The sequence below is a fragment of the Rosa chinensis genome, chromosome 7 (genome assembly GCF_002994745.2).
Source record: "Rosa chinensis cultivar Old Blush chromosome 7, RchiOBHm-V2, whole genome shotgun sequence".
Lineage (NCBI taxonomy): Eukaryota > Viridiplantae > Streptophyta > Magnoliopsida > Rosales > Rosaceae > Rosa > Rosa chinensis.
The window spans coordinates 9531821-9541630 of record NC_037094.1 but is presented as its reverse complement, the minus strand read 5'-3'; the positions used below and the strand labels follow the sequence as shown (position 1 = coordinate 9541630).

Here is a 9810-nt window from a genome sequence, read left to right as displayed (position 1 = left end):
TTAAACTAGAGGATTTAGTTCCTGTTTACCCGACCTATTCAGACCAACAATTGTATCCTTAATCGTGGGGACAAACCAGGTTGATTCTTGCCGGAAAAATTTTCGTTGTGTATTGTCGAATCGTTTGATGCGCTCATCTTTTAGAGAATACACGCCAATTTCATATAATACGTTGATGAAATATATGTGATTCTCTTTAAATAGTGAAAATTTTCCAACTGCAGGTAAAGAAATGCAGCCATTTCTATCCCAAAACAATGCTTGATCCCTCAAGCTTTGCAACTTGACACAGCGCAAGGAACCATCCTCCTCTACAAGCAGTAGTTTAAAGACCTGGAATCCAGTCGTGTGCTGTCGCTGCGAAAATTGTTTCTGTACGAGCAAGAGATCTCCACGGGACTCCACCAAGCAGGCCTCTACCCTTGTCTCAGTTTCTATGTCTTGACCAACATACCGGCTACTAATTAGAAAGGGCTGCAATTGTTCGTTTAAGCTATAAGCAGTAACAATTGTCTTGGACTTTTGGATCTCCAATGTATATATTTTCCCACTGTAAAATAACACATCATTGAAGTCCTCGTGGAGGGCGTCCCTCCATGGCCCATTGTCACAAGTACATACAATAAGAGAATCCCATTGAGTATGTATAAACACACCAGCTGGGAGAACTGAATTATCACCAAAGGTTACTACAAGAAGTTTCTTCATGTCTTCTAGGAGATAATGTATTCTTGGTAGGATTGGTAGCATAATTTGGGCATTCAAGATTGGATTCACAAGGCTAAGTAACCTATAGCATTCGGGATCTTCAGTAAGCACCCAACCATTGGAAGCTCCCACAATTATATGTTCTTTCGGTGGTATTGTATTATTGAATCTGTAAACTCTTTCTTCTGGGAGAGACAAAAACTTACTGGTGCCGCGAAACAGGAGCCATGACTCAGGAACAGGTGGAGGAGGAGGAGGCTTGGCGGCGGCGATGGAGAGCCAATCCTTGCATATTGAAGCAAAACGAATTCGATCAGACATGGCGGGCAGTCGCTTATAGATTTCCTTCCAGAGTTCCGGCGGTAGAACAGACCAGGTTTGGCGACGGACATTCTTCAACCGTCGCATATTCTCTCAACTCTCTCGAGACCTATTTCTCAAATTTTGAATGTGTTATCAACCGTCCTTTATATCGAGGACTAATCCTTTCCTAAACTAGCTAGGAACAGATGATAATGAAGGCCCAACATGCATGTCTTTAATTAGGAATTCCTATTTATCACAAATTAGACTTCAACCGTGAAAGCAAATCGAAGTCATGTCTAAGTAGGCTTTTAATTCTACAATGCAGATAGGTTTACTATTGATGCAGGAGTGTTAATCTTTCCGTCCCAATGTTAGCAACAACGAATTAAATGCATATTGATCGTGCTTATATATAATTATATATACATAGAGCAGTATTAGTGCACACTACCACCACATCCGAGCAGTATTAGTGCATACATAATTATATATATATATGTCCGGTCTACCCTCACACATCCGGTCAGTGTACTGCACTCATCCGAAAGAGTGTGATAGTTTGAGGAATGGAACAGGCATTAGTTAGTAGCCGCTCGCCGAATCACTCTAAGCAGACCTCTCGGGCAACATATCCGAGATGTGCATAACCAAATGGTCCAAATTGTAGATGGAATACTAAAGCCTTTTCTCCACGTTTGCAGACATTATATATTGGTTAAAAACTTACAGCAGTACATGCATGTATCCTTTTCTTATTGCTGACTATTCTGTACACTAAATATGCTTCTGCAATAGTTGAAATGAAGCCCCAATTGGAATACAAAAAAGTGAAACAGAAGAAAAATACAGGAATGTACACGAAGCACTGACTTTAATTCACAAAACAAGGTAAATAAAACACCGTCAAGAAGTTCAAGATACTATTGTACACAGTATGAAAGAGCATTTTGTTTTCGGCTTTTCTCTTGGCAATTTTTTTTTCTTTCTGTTCACTAAAGGCAAATAAAATGAAGAAAGAACCGAGAGAGGGGGGGTTACATGATCGAACTCCTTCAATCAAAAACAAAATGGCATATGGCCAAACGAAAAAGAGCAACAAAGCAAACCGAATGAAACGTCTATGATCAAAGCTTGAAAGATGTACGTAGGCACCCAAGATGGGGTGACCTGAACTAAAACCCCTCAATTAATTAAAACAAAAACAACATATAGCCAAACGAAAAAAAAAGCAGCCAAGTAATTTCAAACGAAACGTCCATGATCGAAGCTTGAAATATGCGTACGTATAGGCACCCCAGATTTAACCTCAAGGATTTAGTCCCCTTCACCGTATCCCAATTAACAAAGGTATCCTTAATTTTTGGGAAAAACCAAGTTGATTCTTGCTGGAAGGATATTTGTGGGAGATTTTGCATTTCTTTGAGTCTCTTATCTTGTAGAGAATACGCACCAATTTTATGTGATAGGTCCTGTCCTTGAACACTGAAATATATGTGATTATCTTCAAATAGTGAAAATTTTCCAACTCGTACAGAAATTCATTCATCTCTACCCCAAAACAATGCTTGACCCTCCAGACTTTCCAACTTGACACAGCGCGTTGAGCTATCCTCATCCACAGCAAATAGTAGTTTAAAGACCTCAAATGTACGCTGCCAGAGTCTCTTTACAAGCAAGAGATCTCCACAAGACTCTACCAAGTAGACCTCTAATACTCCACTCCTCCTCAAATTGCCCATGTCTTGAACGACATAGGTATCCTCGATCTCGACGGTGATTCAATTGTTCATTTAAGCTACGAACAGTAATTGCAACAGTGTTTGATGTTCGGATCATCATGCTATACATTTTCCCATTGTAAAACAACACATCATCGGAGTAGCCGCCAGGGTAATCCCTCCATGGTCTATTGTCACAAGTACAGGCGATAAGATAATTCCCACGAGTACGTATAAACACCCCAGCTGGGACAACTGAATCACCAAAGGTTACGACAAGGAGTTTCTTCATGTATTGGATTCGTTTATATTCTATTGGTGGTAGAATAATTTTGGCATTTGAGATTGGATTCACAAGGGTAAGTTGCTTTTGTGCTTCAAATTCAGGACCGTGATGTTCAGTAAGCACCCAACCATCAGAAGCTCCAAGAATTTTATAGTCTTTTTTTGGTGGTATTATATTATCGAATCTGTAAAACCTTTTCTGTAATAGAGACCAAAACTTATTCGTACCGCGAAACATGAGCCACGGATCCAGCACAGGAGGAGGCGGCGGCTTTGTGGCTACGATGGAGAGAGTGAGAGACAGTTATTCGAGACTGAAGCAAAACGAATTCGATCTGACGTGGGCAATCGCTTATAGATTTTCTCCCACAGTTCCCGCGGTAGGACAGACCGGTACCTGCCACGGTGACCACGCTTCAACCTTTGACAAAAAAAATGAAAAACACCATGCTTCAATGGTCGTCTCATTCAGAAAAGATTTGGGATGTATTTACGAAACTTTTCAACCTTCCCTTATATAGAAAGACTAATCGATAGGAAATCATAGGAATCAGTTGGAAACGAATTATATGTACATACGGGAGAAGGATTGGTTTTTCCTAAACCAAAAAAACTTAGGAGTTTGAAAACCAAAAGCTTAAGAGAGTGAGTGGAACCCAAAACCAGAAGCTTTCATTCGGACCTGCTATGATCGAGTTTTTGTGAAGACGAGCAAAAGAAAACTAAAATTGGCAAGATAGACACGTTCACAGTCACTTATAATACGCTTCTTCAAAATAAAATTTTCACAAGAATTGAGAAACATTTTCCGGAAACATTTCATTAGAATTTAGAAGTTTGCAATCACATTGTTTTTCTTTTGGATTTTTCCGACTACAACAGAAATTTAAGGCTAAGCTAGCAGATCCACAGCCTCTACCATCTATTGAACCTCGACTTAAACAATTGTTAGATTAGTTGACACTAAAATATTTAAATAACAAATTCATGACTCACTCTTCACCGCACAACACTGCAACCATGTGGCCGCAGAGACGATGGTGATCGAAGCAGCAATAGGCCTATAGCTGAAGGAGACGAAACATAACCGGAAAAAAAAAATTGTACTTGTTTTAGTTTCCTCCATTGTTTCATCTGGACAAAAAGAAATATACCTGTAACCTACTATTTGCAACGATTGCAGCTACTTGCAAGAAAAGATATGCTAGTGAAGCCAAACCCTGCGAAGCTAGTCCTACGTACTAAGCTGTGTATATGAATTTTCTACGTGTAATTATGGAAGTAAAGCCACTTGTGCATCTTACTTCATGCTTAAGTTTTTGATAAGCATGATCTTCTTGATTAGTCAAAAATGGAGGCTTGCTTCATGCTTAAGTTCTTGATAAGCATGGTGTTTTTGATAAAGTCAAAGATTGTGACTTCATGCTTAAGGTATTGATAGGTCAAAGATTGTGACTTACTTCATACTTAAGTTGTTGATAGGTCAAAGATTGTGGCTACTTTCCAACATATGATAGTTGTAAAGATTGCATTTACAACTCATCTATAGCTAAGTTTCTTAAGCATTAAGAAGCTAGCTGTAACTTCCTCTATCTAGTATAAATAGAGGTCTTGAGCTATAGAGTTAAAATCCCATGTTGTGGTGAGTGAAAACAAAGAGAGAGAGGGAGTGGAGTTTAGAGAGAAAATGGAGATTTCTCCTAAAACTCAAGTGTCTTTCCTTTGTTAGTGTGTATTTCCTCTTGTTATAAGAGAGAGGGTATTCTCAATTGTTGCTCTCCTTATTGCAGAAGAGAAATTGTTGTATCCTTTTACTATAGTGAAATCCTTCTACAATTTGCCTATCATCTTGTGCTTCACTCATTTTCATAGTTTCTACTTCAGTTGTAATGGGTGCCCCATACCACAACGTTCCTAACAGTGGTATCAGAGCTCCGGGTTTATAGCCAGTTTTCGTGCTAAAGTGAGATCCAGTTAGTGGAAAGGAGGCATCTTCAACAATGACGACGAAGTATGAAATAGAGAAGTTCAATGGGAACAATTTCTCATTGTGGAAAATGAGGATAAAAGCAGTCTTGAGAAAAGATAACTGCTTGGCGGCAATTGGAGATAGGCTTGAGGAGATCACTGACGATGGCAAGTGGAACGAGATGGATGGCAATGCGATTGCTAATCTGCATCTAGCACTAGCCGATGAAGTATTGTCAAGTGTGGCAGAGAAGAAGACGGAAAAAGAGATATAGGATACACTCACAAAATTGTACGAGGCCAAATCACTACACAATAAAATCTTCTTGAAGAGGAAGCTTTACACCCTTCGGATGATGGAGTCAACTACAATGACCGACCACATCAACACACTCAACACCTTGTTCTCACAGCTCACTGCAACGGGGCATAACATAGAGATGGGTGAACGTGCTGAAATTCTACTTCAAAGTCTACCTGATTCGTATGATCAACTCATCATCAACTTAACTAACAATTTAGAAATACTAGTCTTCGATGATATTGCAGTTGCGGTTCTTGAAGAAGAAAGTTGGCGCAAGAGCAAAGAAGATAGATTGGGAGGCTCACAGCAGGCCGTGGCTTTGATGATAACGAGAGGGAGATCAACGGAACGTGGCCCTAGTGGGAGTCAAAGTCAGAGTAGATCAAAATCCAAAAGTAAGAAGAATGTCAAGTGTCATCACTGTGGCAAGAAAGGGCACTACAAAAGGGAGTGTTGGCATCTCAAGAAGAACGATGAAACCAAAGGAAAAGGTCCTGAGTCATCAAGAGCTCAGGGTTGTGTAGCAAGCACCTCAGAATATGGTGAAGTTTTATACAACGAGGCAACAACAGTTATTGAAGGGAGGAGAAAATTTGCTGATATCTGGCTTATGGATTCAGGTGCAACATGGCATATGACCCCCCCCCCCCCGGAGAGCATGGTTCCACCAATATGAACCTATCTCAAGAGGAACTGTGTTCATGGGAGATGATTATCCCTATGAGATCGCTGGTATTGGTACCATCAAAGTGAAGATGTATGATGGTACAGTTCGCACCATTCAGGAGGTACGGCACGTGAAAGGCCTGAAGAAAAATCTATTGTCTTGGGGACAATTAGATAGTAGCGGATACCAAATCCATGGTCAACATGGGATCATGAAAATAGTTAAAGGTGCGCTTGTGGTGATGAAAGAGGAAAAGATAGCTGCAAATTTGTACATGATTAAAGGAAAAACACAACAAGAAGGAGAAGCATCTATAGCGTCAGTAAGATCTTTAGAAGAATCAACGATGATGTGGCACCGTAAGCTTGGCCACATGTCGGAACGAGGTTTGAAGATTCTCGCTGAACAAAAGCTTCTTCCACGGCTCAAAAAGGTTTCGTTACCCCTTTTGTGAGCATTGTGTCACTAGTAAGCAGCACAGATTAAAGTTCAGCATTTCTAATGCTAGAAGCAAAGCTATCTTAGAACTGATCCATTCCGATGTTTGGCAAGCACCAGTTCTATCCCTAGGAGGTGCAAGATACTTTGTGTCTTTTATTGATGATTACTCCCGGAGATGTTGGGTGTATCCAATCAAAAGGAAGGCGGACGTGTTTCCAGTTTTCAAAGTATTCAAAGCGCGTGTGGAGCTTGAATCTGAAAAGAAGATCCAGTGTTTGAGGACGGACAATGGAGGAGAATATACCAGTAATGAATTTGATAACTTCTGTAAACAAGAAGGTATCAAGAGGCAGTTCACAGTGGCATACACTCCACAACAAAATGGAGTAGCAGAGCGGGTGAACAGAACCTTGTTAGAATGAACAAGAGCGATGTTGAGGACTGCAGAGATGGCCAAGTCATTTTGGGCAGAAGCAGTAAAGACCACCTGCTATGTGATCAATCGGTCACCATCAACCGCAATTGATCTGAAGACGCCAATGGAGATGTGGACTGGTAAACCAGCTGATTATTCTCGCTTACATACATTCGGAAGTCATGTGTACGTTATGTACAACGCCAAAGAAACATCAAAATTGGATCCAAAATCCAGAAAATGCATTTTCTTAGGGTATGCTGATGGAGTTAAGGGGTACTGCCTGTGGGATCCCACTGCCCACAAGGTGATAATCAGTAGAGATGTAGAAGATAAGGTACAAGGAAAAGAAAATGATAGCACTTCAAAAGAGAAACTAGAAACTACAACAATTCGAGTAGTCCTGACGATGTGTGCTACATTTGACTTGTGCTTAAAGCAGTTAGATGTGAAAACTGCATTTCTTCATGGAGAACTTGAAGAAGAGATTTACATGCTCCAACCAGATGGATTTGAGGAAAAAGAAAAAGAGAACTTGGTTTGCAGGTTGACCAAATCTCTGTACGGTCTCAAACAGGCGCCGAGATGTTGGTATAAGAGATTTGATTCCTTCATCATGAGCCTTAGATACAACAGACTTAGTCCAGATCCTTGTGCTTACTACAAGAGATTTGGTGATAGTGATTTCATTATTTTGCTGTTGTATGTTGACGACATGTTGGTAGCAGGCCCCAACAAAGATCGTATTAAAGACTTGAAGGCACAGTTGGCTAGGGAGTTTGAAATGAAGGACTTGGGACCAGCAAACAAGATTCTAGGGATGTAAATTTACCGAGACAGAAATAGTAGGAAGATTTGGCTCTCTCAGAAAAACTACTTGAAGAAAATCTTGTGTCGCTTCAACATGCAAGATTGTGAGTCAATCTCTACCCCTCTTCCTATTAATTTCAAGTTATCCTCATGTCTCGAGTACCGTATGCATCAGCAGTGGGTAGTTTAATGTTTACCATAGTTTGCACAAGACCAGACATTGCACAAGCAGTGGGAGCGGTTAGTCGATACATGGCAAATCCTGGTAGAGAGCATTGGAATGCTATGAAGAGGACCTGGAGATATATCAAGGGTATCTCAAATGCTGCATTATGTTATGAAGGATCAGTTTGGTGTCGATCCTCTATTAGCCTAGTAGAAACATAAGCAGTGTGGACATGGCAAAGTAGAAAGGATAGAAGAATTTCAAAAGTGACTTTAAGTGGGAGATATGTGGAAGTAAAGCCACTTGTGCATCTTACTTCATGCTTAAGTTCTTGATAAGCATGATCTTCTTGATTAGTCAAAAATGGAGGCTTGCTTCATGCTTAAGTTCTTGATAAGCATGGTGTTTTTGATAAAGTCAAAGATTGTGACTTACTTCATGCTTAAGGTATTGATAGGTCAAAGATTGTGACTTACTTCATACTTAAGTTGTTGATAGGTAAAAGATTGTGGCTACTTTCCAACATATGATAGTTGTAAAGATTGCATTTACAACTCATCTATAGCTAAGTTTCTTAAGCTTTAAGAAGCTAGCTGTAACCTCCTATATCTAGTATAAATAGAGGTCTTGAGTTATAGAGTTAAAATCTCATGTTGTGGTGAGTGAAAACAAAGAGAGAGAGGGAGTGGAGTTTAGAGAGAAAATGGAGATTTCTCCTAAAACTCAAGTGTCTTTCCTTTGTTAGTGTGTATTTCCTCCTGTTATAAGAGAGAGGGTATTCTCAATTGTTGCCCTCCTTATTGCAGAAGAGAAATTGTTGTATCCTTTTGCTATAGTGAAATCCTTCTACAATTTGCCTATCATCTTGTGCTTCACTCATTTTCATCTACTTCAGTTGTAATTGGGTACCCCATACCACAACGTTCCTAACAGTAATTTACTTGTGGAAGATGAAACTGCAAATCAAAAATAAAAAAATAAAGAGAAATAGAAGAAATAAATGTAGAAACACTAAGGATTGATTATTATTCAAAAAATAAGATAAATAATTAAGGATCGATGTAGCAACAAAACACTTGAATTTCAAGATACTATTGTACATAGCTATGAACAACCATTTAAATTTAGGATCTAGTTCCTGTTTACCCTATCCAGATTAACAATGGTATCCAGAGTTGTCTGGGGACACTGAAGTATATGTGATTCTCTTCAAATAGTGAAAACTTTCCAACAGGTAAAGAAATGCATTCATCTCTACCCCAAAACAATGCTTCATCTCTCAAGCTTTGTAACTTGACACAGTGCGCCGAGCTAGCCTCATCTCCGAGTAGTATTTTAGAGACCTCAAATACATTCTTCCGGTGCAAGAATTGTCCCTTTACTATTAAGAGATCTCCATTAGACCCTAGCAATTAAGTAGGCCTCTACTTCTTCACGCCTCGTCTTAGCTTCTATGTCTTCAAACTAGTACTTTTGCTCTAATGGGGGATTTAGTTGTTCATCAAAGCTAAAAACTCTAACGGCAAAAGTCTTGCACGTATGGATAGACAAGCGCGCACTACAGTTTCCCATTGTAAAATAAGATATCATCGTAGGAGACGGGTGTGTAAGGCTTGCAATATGGCTTATTGTCACAGGTCCAGGCCACCAAATAATCCCACAAAGTATGTATAAACACACGGGCTGGGACAATTGAATCACCAAAGGGTACTACAAGCAGTTTCTTCACGTCTTCATAACTTGTTAGAGATTGCATAATTTTGGCGTTCGATGTTGGGTTCAGAAGGACAGTAGAATTTACTCGAGGATGGGGGTTTGCAGTAAGCACCCAACCATTGCAAGCTCCCAGAATTCTACAGTCTTCCTTTGGGGGTATTATATTATCAAACCTGTAGATCTTTTTTTGTGAGAGAGACAAAAACTCATTCGTACCGGGAAAGATGAGCCATGGGTCGACCACAGGAGGAGGGGGAGGCTTTGTATGGCGGCGACGGAGAGCCAATCCTTGGAGACTGAAGCAAA

The 9810-nt window shown here is 39.9% G+C and overlaps 1 protein-coding gene across 1 annotated transcript; it reads right to left on the bottom strand.

Moving 5' to 3' along the window:
• On the bottom strand, positions 1 to 1029 carry LOC112177357 (F-box protein At2g26160-like). Its single transcript, XM_024315653.1, has one exon. The coding sequence runs from the start codon at positions 1027 to 1029 to the stop codon at positions 1 to 3; it is 1029 nt and encodes a 342-aa protein (XP_024171421.1).
• Between the last annotated feature and the right edge of the window lie 8781 nt (positions 1030 to 9810).